Genomic DNA, 18595 nt, shown 5'->3' with positions numbered 1-18595 from the left:
CTAAATAAAATTTTATCAACAAAATATATATGATATATAATATTCATGTTCAACACATTCACATGTATATATTAAATGAAACAAACTCCTTACATCACAATTGAATAAATATTTTTATTATTTTATAAATAAAAAAAACTTAAAATATTTGTTTGAACAAGATTTTTTGTAAAATGTTTATGAATTTCTGACGTTCATTACATCCTGCTAGATTAATTCTATGTAAGTATGTATAATATAATTGTTATAACTTAAATGTGTTGTTGAGTAATCAGATAAACACATAATTTTATACGAAAATAAGAAATTTCATTTTATTCAAATAACGACGCATAAGATCTTCCACCAAAATGTTAGTTCTTTACGTAGAACCATGTACATCGTTAAGAGAATGAAAATTGATTTAGAATAGGCTGCCGCTTTGTCCGCTCGATCTGCATTTCCTATGAAAGCACAGCCACCATTGGCTGCTTCCATCAACCAATCTGCAGTATAGTGAGAGTATATATATCATATGTGGCTGATGTTTTGGGCTCGTGTTCGAAGTTCCGATTGCTCCAAGATATATATCTAATGTCGATATGTAAAAGTTACGTATCAATTAAACAAAAATTATATGTTGATGATATCAGTACTCCAAGAAGTTGAGCATAAATTTCAATGGACAAATAGCAATAAAACATATAACTTCTTTAGCATAGAAAAAGATTTTATTTGAATTATTGAAAATTTCTTCTTTCTTTGTCTCCAGGATAACCAAGACATTGGGCCGGGTTTCAAACCCAAACTTAAACTCAGTTCACAGTTGTACTATACTAGAATCACACCATTTTTTATCGGGTCAAGTGGGCTGAGCTCTTGCCAACCGGACCCGCTTGGCTCATTCAGCTGCATTATGATTTGAGCTCAAGTCAAGTACTAAATGGTGTTGATTTTCATTTTCTCCGTAAGGCCACCAAATCCTCAAGGAAAATAGTTTATGTCATTAAACATTATCAGTTGATGTCGAAGGAATTTTTTCACGGGTTTTTTGCGTTCACGTCTCATATATTTACTGAATTTGACACTTCTTCACTTGAAAATTCCAATTTTTAACCAAGCATGAGATGAAAGTAAGCCAAGACACAAACCTGTTTTTCCGGCAACTGATCTCACTGTTAATATTTCCGCCGATATTTCTTCTGTTCTTGTAATCTCGTAGAAATAGAAACGTAATCTTCCACCATTTTGAACTGGTTTGTGATTTCTCAGATCCCTCGGACGCCGGCTGAGAACCATTATTAATGGGCCATTTTCTTGATCCTGATCTCTTCTTGGAACTGATCAAAGACGCTGGCAGGAACATTTTCAGCAAGAAAACCCCACTCTCCATGCTCTCAGTTCTGCAAATTTTACTGCTTGTGTTCTTGTTGTTATTGTTCCGGCGTTGGATAATTCTTTTCCCCGTTTTATGATTCGCTTCCCTGATCTCATCTACTAACACCACTTCCTTCACTTCTGCATGATCTTCAACGATATCTTTCAACGAGAGCTCGAAGGACGATTCCGGCAAGTCCTTAATCATCTCCATGAGCTCTCTTTTGCCAGCCAAGATTGCTCGCGAACGGGATGTCGGCGATAAACAGGTGCTGTGGTGGTGGTTCGTGCGGCAGCAATGGAGATTTAGCTTCATGTGGTGAATTCTTGGGAATTTTTGTCCACAATGGAGGTGAATCGGTGGTGCTGAATTGATCTTGATCATGGTGTTTTTGAACCCGGAATTCGATATAATCGCCACTCGAATAGCCGGAACTTTGTCGATGAATCGGCACCCTTTCTTCCCAGAACCTGAAATCACTTGTTATTGCCATTTTTTAAACACAGAAAAAGTTTTTGCATCTGTTGAAAGTCGAGGAAAATATGTGAATTTAAGGGTGGGAAGACTCGGTCAACAGTAATTTAAGTTGCATAATTCAGTCAAAGTGAGACAATTCTAATTCTTAGAAAGTGTGCTCCATGTCCCAATTTGCTTTTGTGGATCTAAAATTGTAAGCAATATTTTTGGTTTAAAAATTGATTTGCAATATGACGTACTGGATTACCGTGGTTTGCATACTACTATTCGGATTCTCATTATAAAAATAAATACAATTTGAGTTTTCATATTCGATGCAAGATTTTATGATGCAAATTAAGCAAGTGAAATGCTTTAAAAGCTACATCATGCATGGAAAATTTTTAAGTAATTAAATTAATTATAACCATCTTATTAGCTAGTCTTGGTGATAGCAATTGACAAATGGGTCATATATGATCAATTATTCAAATATCTTTAACTTTAGCAACAGTCCTGCGAATTATATATGTACGTATCATGTATGTGTGTGTATATATATATGTGTGTTTGTACTCGCAAAAGTTTCTTGGCTTGATTACAAGATCTCTCCCAAATTTTTTTTGATGGTTTAATTGTTTATTTTTTAGAAAAATAATCTTAATATGTCAATATCATTAGTGTTTCTTTATTGTATTTAATTTAGTTTTTTTAAAAAATTTAAAAAAAAAACATTAGAAAAAACTCATCTCGTCATTGTCGGGACTCCTGGCTCTTTGTTTCTTTCGTTAAAAATCAATTCTTCCACTGTCCAAATTACTAAGCATAATTAATGACAAGTGCGTGCATCCATGAAATTTGTATTTTTCCCACAGAAATCTATTCTGAGGTGTGGGTTTATGTACTTGTTTCTACCAAATATATAGTTTAAATATTTTTTTACGACGATAGAATCCACGACAACAGGATGAATCGATGACTTTGAGATACTGGAATAAGGATTTTTTTTAAATTAATTATAAACTTTTCAAATATGTCTCTTGCTGAATCATACCAAAATTGAAACATAGGTTTTGCTATATATAGTTTAATTGTATTCTCAAATAGATCGAATAAAACTCGAGTATGGATTTTTATTTGAGAGCTAAAATAATTGTATTATTAGAAAAATTATTCATTAAAAAAAATTGCTTGAACAAAACATCCGTGATTTCTTGTGCTCATAGCTCCAGATTTCTGCCGGCATGAAACTTATAATTACCTTACCAAAAATTACAAGAAAGAGAGAGTAAAAGATTACAAGAAAATTACAACATGAAAGTTCATGAAGAATCAAGAGTATAATTATTTCTTGAATTCACAAGTAGCACATTATGCAGGAAAAAGATAGAAAAATGTGTAAATATAACAATATCTGATCACCATTTCCAGAACACATTGGAACCACACTTGTATTTGTCTTTCCCTTCACATTCCAACTCCAAGTCATCGCTAAGAAATGGCACTTTCTGCATCAAATAAATTACTACTCAACATCTACTATTTTGATTTGTAGATGGTGATCATTTTTCAAATCAGACAAACCTTTTGCTTGGCAAGATCTTGGCAGCCAGTGAAGTTCTCAGGGAACTTGCATGTTCCAAACTGAACTGTGTACGCTCGAGCAAAGTTCGCCCCGCTAGTTGCCAGTCTCTTATTGTCATTCAGTTCCTATGACCAAAGTTTTCATGCATAACATTCACTAAATTCTCCCCATTTCCTTTTGCACCTGCCCCAAGCTTGTTAAAATATCCCATAAAATTCTATTATGAGCGTTGAAGCTGTGAGAACTAACCTTGTTGGCCTTGCTCTTCTCCAAATAATCATCGATTACGCCAGCATTGGCGGAGGAAGTGGAGATAGAGGCGGTGAAAATGGCGGCGCCTAGACCAAGAAGGGCAGCTCTTCGGCCTGAGTCACTAGTCTCAACCTGCTGTTGGGCTTTGATCATGGGCATTTTTTGAGCCGGGGTGGCCACGCAGGGAGACAAATTGATCTTGGGGTTGATCTCCGGCCTTGAAATGGCATAGCCACAGGCCAGAACGCTAGAAGTCATGGTGGCCATTGATGCAGAAATGGGCTAACAGTCTAATAGTGCTGAGGCTTTAAGAATGTAAAAATTGTGTAAAGAGATTTTGGTATCTAGGCTGGTGGTGAAGATGAGTTGGATGAAGGGGTGTGGTAGGAATGTGGATAGGGTGAGATTTCCTCATTCCACATGGCAAAATTATGCTGTGTTTGAGCCAAAATTATGTGGTGGACTCGAGCCTTGCGTCAATTTCAATAATCAAAATATAAGCTACGGATTTAGTATAACATCCAATTTCTTTTTTGAAAAAAAATGGGACACTGATTCGAATTACGTCAAGAATCCTTGGGTAACAAAGAGGCAAATTTATAACATAAAAATACAATATATCATCTCATTTATAAAAACAAAAAAATGATGCGGGTTGTTGTTCAAGATCGAAAGAACTGTACTTAACAACTTGCAAGTACCCTGCCCGCGTTTGGCTAAGCCAGCTCCATCGGTTATCAACCAAGTGAAAGATAACATGAATCCTTTTCTTTCCATCAAACAAAATTGTGTACAGTTTTGGTACTGCATGATAACTCCAGGAAAAACGGATTTTCCTGAAGAATCTCTAGAAAAAGCGTTTCAAAGGACCTAAGAAGCCAGTCAAATAAAAAAAATCGACAGTTGGGCGGCTTCTACTATCCCTATCCCCTATCCGATGAAATTTGGTTCCAACAATTTATGCTGATATATCACATTGATATCAAGGCTCAAAACTAAAACGCGGAAGGTTAATCAGAGCACGTACTAAATACCAATCTTCATAAACCAGGCAATCCTTCCACTTCAGCCTTCATATATTACTCAACATCCATCAGTAATGCAGATGGCTTTGAGTTCCAACATGTGCACCCGGAGAAAGGATTACAAGTTCCAGTTACGAGCATAAAAACTATCACCTCAAACGAGACAATCTCTTCCGTTTTCCACCCTTTTTACGAGCTGCAGCATTGATTGTGTGACTCTGGGAGCTGAGATGTATAGAAAGAGTTGAGGGTAGCCTGCTACACGCTGTTCTGGCTTTTTAGCAAGCCATTGCAATGGCATATTGTTTACTAAATTGCCAATATCAGCTGGCTTATTCAATTCAACCAGCTTTTGAATTTGGCCGAGCATTTGGTATGTCCAGGCAGTAGAAATGTCCAAATCAACAGAATCATCCATGGGGTTTTCCCAAATATCTGTCAGGATATTCTTATAAGACTGCAACGACATGGAAGATTGATAGCTCTGCATATTTTCACAGGTCATATTAACTTTGATGTCTCATTTGAAACCTGTGCAGAATTGCAAGATATACTTCCTCAAATTATTCATCAATTGGGTAAGTGAACTTTTGAGCTTGTAGCCAAAGTTTTGTCCTGTTGTGTGCAAATTATTTTATCTCATAGAAAGATCTATATTGTGAAAAACAGGTCCTGATAACTTGGAGAATTTAAAGAAATTGGCAGAGCAGTTCCAAAAGCAAGTGCCTGCCGCTGGCGAAGTTGCTACTTATGCTGGGGCTCAAGAATGATGATGACAACGATGTGCCAGACCTTGTTGCTGGCCAAACATTTGAAGCTGCTTGCAGAGGAGAGCCACGCTTCGTAGGGGTTCTTTTTCTTTTCTTTTCTTTTTTCCTGATGTCATAAATTGCACTCTCTTTTTAACTCTGTTTTGTGATTTTGTCATTATGGTCCAAAACAGAGGTATTACTACTTTAATGCTTCAATTAGTAACTTAAAAGGTTGGCCTCTTACTCCTGTTTATTTTCATTATATGGTTAAAAATGGTAAGTGAAAATTCAAGGACTTTTTGATAACAAAACCAGGTTAATTACTTGGACTTGCATAAGATAATGAATTTCATATAGCTCTCAAGCTCCCAGACAATTCCAGCCCAGCTTAGGGGATTTTCAACAGTTGAACGGACCCCTCAAATTTATAAAAATTGCAGTTTGCTCCCAGGACCTCCTGGAGATATTGGTTAAGAAATTATGAGAAATTTGGTTAAATAACCTTGGTCAATTTTTTTTTAAAAAATACACTTGAAACATTTTCTTAAAAAAAGATTTGACCGAGTTTAAAAAATAAAATATCTCTAAAATTAAATTGCAAATCATTTTCCAAATTAGAGACTAACTTTTTCATCGAAATATTAAAAAAATTAATTGTTTTTGCTATTTCAAAAAATTAATATTCGTGAATATTAACTCAAAAAAATATGAAAATGAGATGAGAAATAATAGTTATTTGTTAACGTGAAGGATGGATTTTTTAGAAAAAAAAATACACCGATTAACGTAAGAGTTATTTTTGTAAACCATATTTGAAAGTAAAAATACAGGAATGATAATGAAACAGAAGAAAATTGAATGTTTTGGGGGTTGAATTTGGAATCTAGAACAAGTGCAGTGAATATTTTGAATTCTACCTGTAAAATCAGCCATTCGGAAGCAAACGCAAGCAAGGTACATGGATATGGGTACACGAGATATGTTAGCAACTCATACAACGACTTTCCAAACCCTCACTGCGTTGAGGAATGGCCAAAATGGCTTAACCAATGTTTTAACAAAATGACTGCATGAATGCTTTCCTACAAGGAAGAAATATTACACAATCAAACTAACCTATGTTGTTCAATATTAAACGGTACACGTCACCCCAACGCGACAATTCACCTAGACTCAATACCTAAAGTCCCCAAACCATGGATGAATGATCGACGCCACCAGATTTGAAATGCTTTACTCAGGTTAGGACACTCCATGCCACATTTAGAGAAACAACCGAACCACTCCATAAAGAGCACATTTTGTTGCCTTCAAAGGGAGCGTAAGGAGCGCTTGACCCATAGCCTCCTCCAATGCCTTCATATCTAGTCCTTTTCTGCACCTCTGTAACCAACCAAAGTCTGACAGCATCGGTCTAAACCATACCTGAATCAGAGTCAACCTTGTTTCTGACCGACAATGCAGTTTCCTGTTGCCCATTGCAATAAAAAGCGTAGCTGATACACGACTAAGTTCATATCTAACCATTGGAGATGCATTCTCATGCATTTTATGAAGTACCCTTTGGCTTGCCCATAAATCCACGAATTCCTCAGCCATTAGGTGATCGAGTAGGATATCAAGCAACCAATTTATGTTGTCAACTTGTTTTGAGATGCGCTCTAACAAAGGTTTATCATCTTTATCCTTTTTCGCAGGCTTTTGGTCTGTATCATTTTTGGAGGCCTCTTCAAGTAGACTGACCAGTGAAACCAGACATGACTCACAAATGGCAAAAATGTCTTGCTTATTCAGCTCCAGGGAGTCCTTTTCATAGACAGAGCTTTTGCATAGTAGAGCTTTAACTAAAGCTTTCAATTCATTCCTAGCATTAGCATTGGTACAGGTGGTAATAGACAAAATAAGGTATTTGGTCAGAGTCTGTTGGGAATCGACAGAGACATGGCTAAAGAGCCGGTCCAAGACTTTTGCGGTAGCAGCAGCATCAAGATTAAGACTATTTAACACATTCCTCAGCTTCTCCTCTTCTTCTTCGGTCCAAGGTACCGCCTCAAGGTACTTTAAACATGAAGAAACACCCCTGGCAAACATTATACCTGCTGATACCTAACATCAAAGGTAAAAGAGTTTCAAATTTTGTATGACTAAGAATAAGTAACTACCAGTGCATAAACTCATTTTCTCTACTTGACCACATAAACTTCATATATGCACACATTGTCACACCCCAACCATCTTGCACTGCTACTTAAGAATCCTTAAACTACAAAAAGAAACATGCAATACAGCACATGAATATAATCACACTCAAATGACGCAATCATTACAGCATCTATAATATCTCAATGATCATCCGCATCCTCAATACATCTGTCACCAGATGGTATTCTCAAATATCGGTATTATTTGCAGTCAGATTTCAAAGCATAGAAATAGACACCCGAAAGATAATTCAAAAGTATCTCGGAAATTCAAGAAACACGTACATGTTAAACACCCTCAAGACCAAGAAAAATCAAGACTTTTTGTTCGCCACAACCACAAAGAAAGACAAAAAAGATAACCTCTAATAGATCAATCGCTCGAAGGACCCCAATTTTGAGGAGCTTCTTTTGAATATCCACCTCAAGCATGAGCTCGATCGTTTCACGAAACACATTCAGATTCTCCACGTCGGGTACTTCGATCTTACATATTCCGCCTCTCAAATTCTTCCGATAGTCAGCGATTAAATCCGCGAAAATTGAGCTGTTTGTAGCCAAAATCTCCGAGTCAAGCTCCAGAATCAAAGATTCCCCATTTCTCCCCTCAAGACTCAACCTCACGTAGAAAATCCCCATATTGCCCTCCTTTTGAGCAGGCGTGGGTGGTTTAAGGGGTGTTCTTTCTTTCGGGGTGGCATGGAAGATTGACGTGTCATCCGGGATGGGTGAAACCCGACCAGGTGAGAGGATGCGCCGGGCGAGAGGGAGCTTTTGAGGGGAGTTGGAGTTTAATTCCATCTTTTTAGAGGAGTGTGAGCGGAATTCGGTTGGATTTTCCGGGCTGAGGAGTGGAGTAGAGAAGGAGCAACACCAACGGAAGCGGCGGCGACGGTGGTTCGGTTTAGATTTGAGGCGCGTGGTATCATTCATTCTGATAAACTGATGTGAACCGTTTGGGTGAAATATACATTTATGAAACAATAAAGTAGGAATGTATTAAATTAAATTCGTCCAAAAATAATTTAAAGATTAAAATTAAAAAAGGAAAGTTTGGATTGTTGAAATAAATATGGACGTTGATGCTAAGGTTACAATGGATTTTAAGCTAAGGGCTAAAAATATGGGAAAGCTTGAAAAATAATTTTGGTCAATTTTTTTAATGAATATAATCAAATACATTTGAGGATATTTATTTTCCAAATTTTAGTTTTACAAAAGTTATTTTTCACAATTTGTTTGAAATCCATGATAATAAATATCTTGGTTTGTTAGAGCAAATCTATTGAGTAATAAATTTCAAATCTCAAACAATTATTATTTTTTGTCTATTTATCCTAACATAGAGTTATTTCGAATCCACATTCTCAAATCCAGTTCTTTTAATCCAAATATAATCTAAAAAAATATTTATATAGATATTTTTAGTGTATATTATCATAATTTTAGTTTTGATTTGAAAAACTATGAAAATTTATATATATAATTTATAATATATTGCATATTTCAAACCAACTTTTGTATACACATAAGAACTAGAGCGGATCATGGTGCGATTTTACGATTTTTTTTTAAAAAAAATTAAACCGAATTGCCATATGCGATCGGTTAGTATTTTAAAAAAAATAATCGGGATTTTACATGTAGAATTAGTCTTAGGTTTTGAGCGTTTTCAGACGGTTGCAGTCGGTTACGGTTTTTTTAATTAAAAATATTAGAACATATATTCTAATTTAATTTAAAACAACAACAATATATTGTCTTCAAATATAAAATATAGTTTAAATCAAACAAAGACAAAACTAGATAAAACAATAATCAAGTTTCAAAACTAAATTAATAATTTAACAACATAACACATTCACAACTATTTTATTATTATTATTACTTTCAATACTTCAAACAAATTATTGTTGTAAAAGAAAAAAATAATCTAATAACAGACCTAATATGAAGAATAATTAAGATGATGATAAGTTTTTTTTGTAGGATTATTAATTTTTTACGAGAGTTGAGATATAATGAAGGACGACTTCTTTAATTGAATATGTTGTTTACAAATTATTATAATCTTAAGCCAAATATTAGGACAAATGATTTAGGCGATGCAGTTTGGTGCGGTGCTTGGTAAAAAAAATAACCGAACTGCGTATGCGGTGCGGTCTATGATTACTATTTTTAATCGCGATTTTTATAAAATATTAGGAAAACAGTGCGGTGCAATACGGTTCGAACGATTCATAAAAAAATTTGATCACCCCTAGTAAGAACTAGTGTTCAAATGTACACGCAGAAGCAAAAGGTATAAATTTAAAAAATTAATTTTTTGAAAAGAGCAAATAAAAATCAAGCAATTCTCACAAATTAATCCTTTTGTTTTCTACAAATTGAAATTTATCCTTTTAACCACCTCTTCCATATTTTGAAGGCCATATATAGAAATTAGACATTTTTACCACTTTATGAAACTAATTTTAAAAACATTTTTACCACTTTATGAAAAACTAGTTTTAAAAGGTTTATTATGGAATTTGAGGTAAAACCACATAAAAGTACCAAAGAGTTTTTCTAAAAATATCTTGCTTTTATAATAACTAGTGAAAAATGTACACGACCGTGTATTATTTTTTTAAAAAAATTGATCAAATGATACTAAATAATTAACACTATTTTGTTTTCAATTTAAAAGAGTTGTTCAATTTAAAAAGAAATTTTTGTTAGAAATTTTTTTCTAGGTAAAATGTGGGGTGATTCGAGGAGTTTTTTTTTTTTTTAAATGGAATAATGAGTAGAAAGGGTAATTATGAGATTAAATATTTTGGTGTCTCCTAAGATAGTTACTATGATGACCTCATCTTTTTTTATACATGTACTAGTGCATCGCCGTATAATATTTTTTATAATTAATTTGGTTTATATTCAAATGATAATCAAAATATAATTATAAGAAATAGTGATGGACTACACTGTAATTTCGATATATGAATTTAAAAATAAATAGAAAAAGAAAAGAAAAAAACCAAAATAAGAATTGAACTTACATTTTATCTTATCTTAATGTTTAGGAAACCCAAACTCTATCCACTAAGCTGCATGTTATTTACGTTAGATTTGAACAATTTATTAATATATATAATTATTAAAACAGACTATGACATCAACAGTTAGTTATTCTAATGATCTCAAATTTAATAAGATAACATAGAAGTATAGATAAATGCATAATAATAGATTGAGATGTATTTGAATTTTAATTAGATATTATTTTCAAACTAATAATAAAGATTGTGTGGGTTTTTAAAAGGAAAATTTATTTTTATATTTTCTATGTATTTTATAGCAAAATCAAATTACATTCCAATTGGGAAACTCCATAGATAAGGAAGGTTTTCGGAGTCCCTAAAAAGGTCTTCTTTTCCCAACAGAATTATAATGCCCGATTTGAACCCTCCCATCTCTCTGTCTATATATATACATCTCATGCTCTTTTTTCCTCATTGGTTAGCACTTGAATAACAAAAATACACAAAACCAACCAATCATGATGGCAATGGAGTCATCAAAGAATGAGACCGATCAGATCGGTGAATATTGTACCGAGGCGAGCAGCGATACACAACCGTGCGGAGAGGGAGAGGATTCTAAGTCTTCTGATGATGTTGCTGGTAAAGAGTATCTGCTTTTGGTTGATTCGGGATCATCATCTGTTTTGGGAAGTCCTGATATTATTTCTGATGAGAAGAAACAAATAGTACAATCCCTCGAGATGAAGCCGATCGTTGTAAAGAAGACTAAGGTTATCAAATTACTTGGCGTGCAATCCCTCGAGATGAAGCCGAACGTTGTAAAGAAGAATAAGGTTATCAAATTATTTGGCGTGGACATTGATGTCTCCACAGCCTCTGCGTATACAATATCCTACAATCCGACGCCTCTGCGTTGTTTTAATCCAAACACGGCGCAGTTCGTCCCAGCGGTACAATCCGACGATCCTCTCGACCAAAGTGGAGGGCATGTGGAGAATACTGAACCAGAACCACAAACCCCGTTGGATGACTTTTCAAAACTTCTGCAAAAAATAGAGGCTCGAATTGGTGCCAGGCCAGTCTTGTTGTACCAGAAAAAACTGAGGAAATCTGACGTCTCGTCGAACCTCAACAGGCTTTTCATCACCCAAAGTGAAAAGATGATGGGATTTCTGAGAGATGATGAGAGGAGACGCGTCAAAGATGACGACAAAAAAGTATGGTTGAACGTTTTGGCTACCGATCCAACTGGTGAAATGTATGAGTTGCACTTGAAATTGTGGCACAGCTTGAACATTGTTGTCCTGAATGGGAGAGACTGGAACGCAATGGTTTTTAGAAACAATTTGGTGGCAGGATATCTGGTCGAACTATGGGGTTATAGAGGACAAGATACAGAGTTTTGCTTGGCCGTGAATTTTAAGGATGACCAGTGTCAACAACCACCAGAGACGCCATTAAAATTTCGTTTTTCTTAGTGCCATTTTTGAATTCTGAATTAATGAGGTTTTTGTAGTAGTCGGCCGGAACATATAATTAAGAACTTTTAATAATAGTTTCTTTTTTGATATGATGCCATCGATACCACTTTACGATTTGATGCAATATTTAAGTCAGTCTGAATTTGATCTGTTTGTGATATATATCTAACTTCAAATTTGTTTTTAACAAGTCTATATTCTTATCATTAATGTCGATAATGATTCTCTATACCGTGAAGATGACGTAAAAAAATTATTTCAAAATCTGGTTTAAACACAACTACAATATATTTTACACCCAACAATATTGGAATCAAAATTTGTTTTTGTCTGGAAGCATCACCACCATCCGCCTGTGATCTTAGGGACTATCGTTTAATTTTATGCTGCGTGTGTGATTTTTTTACAAGTTCAGTTTTCTACACTAGTTAGTTATATAATCTCTTTCAATAAGAATGCATGGCCACAACATTATGGTTAAAATGGATTGAATTAGGGTACAAAATTTACATTAAAAATACAACTCAAATTTTTAACTAAGGAAGACCAACTAGTATACATATATATCTATATCTATATCTATATCTATCTATCTATATCTATATTTATATCTATATCTATACTATTATGAATCTACGAATTTGAATTGTGAATTTACATTTATGTCCGTATCTTCATTTAATAATAATTGTTAATACATGTTTCTTTTTTATTTGTTTTTCATCTAATAATTTTGTGAGTTTACATAAATGTTTTTATCTTCATTTAATAATAATAATTAATATATGTTTCTTTTTTATTTGTTTTACATCTATTAAATAATGAAATTTAAAATAAATAATATATTTTTGAATTGTGAATTTACATAAATATCCTTATATTTTCATTTAATAATAATCATTAATACATGTTTCTTTTTTATTATTTGTTTTTCATCTATCTATATCTGTATTTTATTATAAATATATGAATTTGAATTGTGGATTTACATAAATGTCATTGATGCTATCTGGATGAATCGGATATGAGATATGTGGATAATCTACCGGATGATGAGGATAATTTTTGTAATTTAAGGAATTTTGAGTAAGTATAATGGCTTTCACTGTAACCTGCAAACAAGTAGAAGAACTCGTGAATGGGCGTCAGAAAAGTGTCCGACGTATCCACTACGATGCTTAAATCAGCATGTGAAGAAGGAAGACGCAAGCTATATATGTGAGAATATATGTGTGATTGAAAGTTGAAAATTTCAAAATCTGTAAATGAGAAATATACATGCTATTTATAGTAGTAAATCCCATCATTATCAGTGTCCACCTGCTAAGTATGGTAAGACGGCCGCCCATACTTTCTGATGACTTATCTAACAAGCCAAATCCCTGTAATTCTGACAGATAAGATATCACATGCTTACATGCTTACACACTCGAGTGTAGCACTGTTTCCAAGGTGGCGCGGGTAGAATAGTTTCCCGGGGACTTTGTATGAGGGCCCGGGCTCTTGATTGCCCGGAAATAAAATACCTGAGCGTTCACCTACCTGACTGCTGAAGAAAATATCCTGCATATTGACTCTGATTTCGGCTATGTAATTAGTTTCTCGAGTCATCCATGACCCGAGCTTTTATGGAGGTATCAGTCATTATCTTCATTTAATAATAATCATTTATACTACATGTTTCTTTTTTATTATATGTTTTTCATGTATTAATTAATAAAATTAAAATAAATAATATACTTTTGAATTGAAAATTTACATCAATATCATTATCTTCATTTAATAAAAATCATTAATACATGTTTTTTTTATTTGTTTTCATCTATTAATTAATAAGATTTAAAATGAATAATATACTATTATAAATGTGATGAAATTTGCATTCATTTTTTTTTTAATTTAGCCATCATTTTTTGGAATAAAATTTAAACATAAAATAAATAATATACTATTACAAATGTGATGAATTTACACTAAATTTTCTTTTAAAAAAATCTATTTTTAATGAAATTCGAAACAATGATATTAATAAATATTTTTTTTTGTTTTTGTTTTTTTCCGGCTATTGATGACTTCTAAAATAAATTGAAGAAAAATGAGATTTAACCACTATTTTTTGGAATAAAATTTAAACTTATATTTTTTGGAATGAAATTTATACTCCATTTTTTTGTTAAAAACTATCTTTAATTATTAATACATGTTTTTTTTATATTTCTTTTCCATCTATTAATTAATTAAATTTAAATAAATAATATACTATTATAAAGGTGATGAAATTTGCACTCAATTTTAACTCAATTGATTTTTAAAAAATATCTTATAATGATAATATTTAAAGAATTGTGTCTATTTTATAATAAATGTCAAATCGAATAAGTGTAAATTTGGTATTGAAAAAATGACATCAAAATTAATAAATGAGTGTCAATTTAATACTATAATATAGATAATATACGTAATACGATTTTTTGTTTAATCATGGACTGATCAACCATTCTCAAAATCTCCCTTGCACCTCCCTCACATCAACTTTGAAGCTGACCCGAAGAAACGCAATTGCAAAGATCCGCGATTGAGTAGTGAAAGATGGTTACCAGAGAGGAATGTCATATAACAGAAACCCATTTTATACAAGAAATAGAAATTCTTCGTTATTATTAGTTGTGTTGTACGTGATGCTTCGCTTTGTTATCTCTATCATCATTTTTATGATATACTACAAAGATTTACTGGAAGAATATGAACAGAGTATGCCCATGCTTAGAGTGGATAAGTCCAAATCAGTGCAGGTTCTGTTGCTTTTTTGGTTTTGTATAAAGATGTAAACTTGGCATGTGGGTATTGGAAATTTACTTTTCCCTTTGAATTTGGAATCGAGTTTTGTTTGCAATGATCTATTGGAAAAAAAGATGATTTCTTGTTACAAGATAATAAGCTGATCTTTATGAATAATATATATTTTTTCGCAAACTGTGTTAAATCGCACAATTGCCTCGCAGTCCTTGTGAATTACTGAGTTCGTAGACTCTGTTGCTGGTGTATTAGTGCTGAGTTTGATTGAAGGCGGGGAACTTCTTTTTTTTTTTTTTTGGGAGAAATCTTTGATTCGTTCACATTTCGTGCTCAAGTGATGGAACCACGTTTCTAATAAAGTTTTCACCTCAGTTATTTTAAAGTTTTAATACACAAAGTATGGCGATGTTTCTTGGGGAATTCAACGGGTAAATGTCATTAAAACATTATTGGACTATTTTCCTGGCTGAAATCCGTTGCACTGGCATGGTTGTCAATGCGAAACTTCAAAGATCAGAAATTTGTAGACTGAATGCTTTAATGTAGCTGCAGTTCATAATGTAGATCAGAAATTTGTAGACTTTGAATCATTATTTATATTACTACGGCTTTTGCAATCCTTGCTTCGTAACATTAGGAATTATGACTGTATATGGTGTGTTTATAATTTAGATCTTCAAATCTTCGTAAACACTACAATAAATGTAGAAACAAAAGTGAAAAGTCCTCAATTCTAGCCATTTAAAATTTATTCTTGTGTCTAGACATGCTGTAATTTCATTTATTCTTTAGAACTGATACTGCTACTATGATCAACAATTTGATAAATGCCCATTTTCTTATAAATTTTTTTCATGGATGTTTAACTCTTACATATAGATAGCTGGATACGGTGGCTGTGGCACGCATTATGAATGCTACACTTGTGATTCCTTGATTAGAAAAGCATTCATTCTGGCAGGATACAAGGTAGATTACTTTACTGCAATGCTTCTGCCTTCCGCCGTATCTATCTCAAGTCCCCTTTGCATTAATATTGTAATAAATTTGTAAGGATCTATTCATTATGAGCACAAGTTTTAACTTTGGGTATTTTGAGTGAAATTCTGTTTATACAGCAATATCCTGTGCGTTTGTATCTCTCTGACTCTAAATTTGATGCATTTACGTGCAGTACATTCTCTGATGTATTTGATGAACTCCATTTTATCAATACGTTACAACAAGATGTGATGATTGTGAAGGAACTTCCTAAGGAATTAGAATCAGTTCCTCGAGCTAGGAAGCACTTCACTTCATGGTCCGGTGTGAGTTACTATGAGGTAATGAAACAACTCTGGAAGGACTATCAGGCAAGTTTTTCATCATCCATTTGTTACTTGACCTCCAAAATATGTGCAAACTAGAAACACAGATAGTTATCTCATATGACAGCTGTTAGGCATTCCTTTTTTGGTATGAATAGTTGATATTTTTAAGGAATCAAATGCTCAAGAAATTAAAATATGCCTGTTATAGATTTAGATGGATATGTTATAATAATTTTCATGTGATATTCGAATTTCATTCTCGATTGAATTTTTGAATCTTATCTGTAGATAATTCATGTTGCTAAATCAGACTCTAGGCTTGCAAACAATGAACTGCCTCTAGACATTCAGAGATTGAGATGTCGTGCTCTGTATCATGCTCTCGATTTTGCTCCTTCTATTGAGAGTCTTGGAGATGTCAGAACCATGATTCTAGTACCTATGCCCTTGACTGAATTACTGTTTTGATATTTTCACACTAGAATCACTTGGAGGTTGCCAAAATTTCTCGAGGTTCTTGAAAAATTCGAATACCTGAAAAACGGACTTGTAAGTAGAATTACGAGTACGATATCCATGTTTTTCTGCTGATAAACTTAAGAAGTACCCTATGGGGATTCATGTTATATTAGGTTCTGAGCTTAAATGACGGTGACACCACAGAAGCTAGTGGAGTGTCTGCGATTCCGTGCAAAAAGATACATTGCCCTGCATCTGAGATATGAGAAAGACATGCTGTCTTTTACTGGCTGTACTTATGGTCTTACTGATGCAGAATCCAAGGAGCTCAGAGTGATGAGGTGAATTTTTGAATGGCTTCGGTATTTTTAAAATCTTGTAGCCAACTTCATTATCACTGTACTTGTTATCCGTGGATTGGACTTCTCTGTTTTGGTGTTGTGATTGGTGACTATCCACTGGTCTCTGTGCTGGGTTGACCGTTGATGGAGTAGGCCAATTTGAAAATCATCATAACCCGGCTGTTTAGCTGCTGCTACAACCACTGTATTTTCTAACATCATATTGATAGAATAAAACAATATAAGCGATAAGAACCATACCCATATGGTTTAGGTTAAGAAATATATTGTGAATGATCAACAGAGTGAGAAAATTATTCTGGAAGTACGAGCTATCCTATGAAGAGGGCTTTTCTTGAATTTCATTGTCTGTAACTTGGTTTTGTTTCATTTCTAACATGTTCAAGTAAAATATTTGTGTGATATTGGATAATTTATTTGGATGGGGAGATAATTGTTCCATGACTTATACTGTTTAGAACATGCTTAATAGTAAGGTCACACACATCCACAAGTATCTGAATCCCCCTGTTTAGTTCTTGCTCGAAAAAAAAAAAGAAAGAATCCTCCTGTTTAGTTAATTACTTGGTTCTATTGCTAAAACTGAGTAGACTGATTCGTGATTTACAATGAGAACATTTAGTTTGCAATCTCTACTATGCATATATATTTTCCTACATTAAACACCAATAACATCGGATGCATTCCTTATCTTACATTCTCTCATTTTGAGAATATCAATCATTGGAAGATTAAGAATATTAACTCAACAGAGACTTGGTGGTTTCTGCCCTTTAACTCCCAAGGAGGTCGGCGTATTTCTTCATGCTGATGGTTACCCTCCGTCTACATTGTTCTATATTGCAGCTGGTGAAATTTATGGGGGAGAAAAGTTTCTGAGTTTCTTCATTATGTCCTATGATACGCTTTACATGATATGCAGGAAAGGTCTAGTTGAATTATTTGATAAACTAGAAGATGGAAAGCTCGAAGTATCATCTTTGTCCCGTCTTGTGCAAAAACTTCATCAGAACAGGTAAGAGATTTCCACACGACTTTATATTTCTTGCTCACCTCAGTGGCCAAGCTGATTTATAATTCCTCAATTTCCACCACAGATTAAATGTGCTGTGGATCAAACCAGATTGAATATCGAGGACTTTTACACTTGTGAACTTTCAGGTACGGTGCAGGAGGTGCTGCTCCTGGAATCAAGGGCTGAGCACGACTCAGGCTGGAGGAATCCTTTTACCAGAACCCATTCCCTGAATGCATATTTGTAACTCGGAGATGCTGCCAGGTGAAATGCAAAAGTTGTACGTCCTCATCAAGAAAAGAGTCGGAAATCAAAATGCTCTCTGCTTTCGAAAGATTGCAGAGCGTTGTATTTAATTGTATACATTTGTTTATCGTCCTTTTTAGCACTGAATTTTTTGGGTCCATTCCAATTTATGAGCTATAATGTTCACTGCATAATTCTTTCTAGTTAATAGTTGTGAAATAAAGATAAATAAAGCTAGTAAAATTCTTGCAACCATAATGCTTTGATGCGTT

The 18595-nt window shown here is 33.8% G+C and overlaps 4 protein-coding genes across 12 annotated transcripts; 1 reads left to right on the top strand and 3 right to left on the bottom strand.

Annotated features, from left to right (window-relative positions):
* Positions 1–374: 374 nt before the first annotated feature.
* Positions 375–1986, bottom strand: LOC142505568 (uncharacterized). The gene is made up of 2 exons (XM_075618605.1): positions 1131–1986; positions 375–485 (listed from the first exon to the last, which is right to left on the bottom strand). Exons 1-2 carry the CDS (start codon positions 1739–1741, stop codon positions 404–406), a joined length of 693 nt encoding a protein of 230 aa, XP_075474720.1. The 5' UTR covers positions 1742–1986; the 3' UTR covers positions 375–403.
* A 1154-nt stretch (positions 1987–3140) lies between these two features.
* LOC142506090 (photosystem I reaction center subunit N, chloroplastic-like) lies at positions 3141–4002 on the bottom strand. Its single transcript, XM_075619237.1, has 3 exons — positions 3648–4002; positions 3398–3523; positions 3141–3321 (listed from the first exon to the last, which is right to left on the bottom strand). Exons 1-3 carry the CDS (start codon positions 3915–3917, stop codon positions 3232–3234), a joined length of 486 nt encoding a protein of 161 aa, XP_075475352.1. The 5' UTR covers positions 3918–4002; the 3' UTR covers positions 3141–3231.
* Positions 4003–6271: 2269 nt separating this feature from the next.
* Positions 6272–8583, bottom strand: LOC142505815 (BTB/POZ domain-containing protein At2g13690-like). Its single transcript, XM_075618926.1, is given in 4 exon segments — positions 6272–6509; positions 6608–6734; positions 6736–7533; positions 7992–8583. Coding segments are annotated over 4 exon segments (1587 nt in total). The 5' UTR covers positions 8562–8583; the 3' UTR covers positions 6272–6417.
* A 6019-nt stretch (positions 8584–14602) lies between these two features.
* Positions 14603–18570, top strand: LOC142505706 (O-fucosyltransferase 38-like). 9 transcript variants are annotated; one of them, XM_075618795.1, is made up of 7 exons: positions 14603–14927; positions 15811–15900; positions 16106–16283; positions 16530–16658; positions 16905–17041; positions 17985–18077; positions 18224–18570. In XM_075618795.1, the coding sequence occupies exons 3-7, from the start codon at positions 16164–16166 to the stop codon at positions 18261–18263; spliced, it is 519 nt and encodes a 172-aa protein (XP_075474910.1). In that variant the 5' UTR covers positions 14603–14927; positions 15811–15900; positions 16106–16163; the 3' UTR covers positions 18264–18570. The 9 variants fall into 9 exon arrangements, 4 of the variants coding, with proteins under 4 accessions (XP_075474910.1, XP_075474908.1, XP_075474906.1 ...); XR_012804478.1 differs by having other exon boundaries at positions 16106–16790; positions 16905–17062; XM_075618793.1 differs by lacking the exon at positions 15811–15900 and having other exon boundaries at positions 16106–16253.
* The last annotated feature ends 25 nt before the right edge of the window (positions 18571–18595 follow it).

This window comes from Primulina tabacum, chromosome 10 (genome assembly GCF_025594145.1).
Source record: "Primulina tabacum isolate GXHZ01 chromosome 10, ASM2559414v2, whole genome shotgun sequence".
NCBI lineage: Eukaryota > Viridiplantae > Streptophyta > Magnoliopsida > Lamiales > Gesneriaceae > Primulina > Primulina tabacum.
Note: the sequence above shows the minus strand (reverse complement) of the source record. Positions and strands in the feature narration are given on the sequence as shown.

What these genes read in the sequence shown, in the direction of transcription:
- LOC142505568 (XM_075618605.1), bottom strand. Translation starts at nt 1,741, where the DNA reads ATGATCAAGATCAATTCAGCACCACCGATTCACCTCCATTGTGGACAA. An exon ending in ATCAGTTGCCGGAAAAACAG is followed by an intron (nt 486 to 1,130) that starts GTTTGTGTCTTG and finishes ACTATACTGCAG; the next exon opens with ATTGGTTGATGGAAGCAGCC.
- LOC142506090 (XM_075619237.1), bottom strand. Translation starts at nt 3,917, where the DNA reads ATGGCCACCATGACTTCTAGCGTTCTGGCCTGTGGCTATGCCATTTCA. An exon ending in AGAAGAGCAAGGCCAACAAG is followed by an intron (nt 3,524 to 3,647) that starts GTTAGTTCTCAC and finishes CTTTGGTCATAG; the next exon opens with GAACTGAATGACAATAAGAG. An exon ending in AAGATCTTGCCAAGCAAAAG is followed by an intron (nt 3,322 to 3,397) that starts GTTTGTCTGATT and finishes TATTTGATGCAG; the next exon opens with AAAGTGCCATTTCTTAGCGA.
- LOC142505706 (XM_075618791.1), top strand. Translation starts at nt 14,878, where the DNA reads ATGAACAGAGTATGCCCATGCTTAGAGTGGATAAGTCCAAATCAGTGC. An exon ending in AACTCTGGAAGGACTATCAG is followed by an intron (nt 16,284 to 16,529) that starts GCAAGTTTTTCA and finishes TCTTATCTGTAG; the next exon opens with ATAATTCATGTTGCTAAATC. An exon ending in CTATTGAGAGTCTTGGAGAT is followed by an intron (nt 16,659 to 16,904) that starts GTCAGAACCATG and finishes GTGACACCACAG; the next exon opens with AAGCTAGTGGAGTGTCTGCG.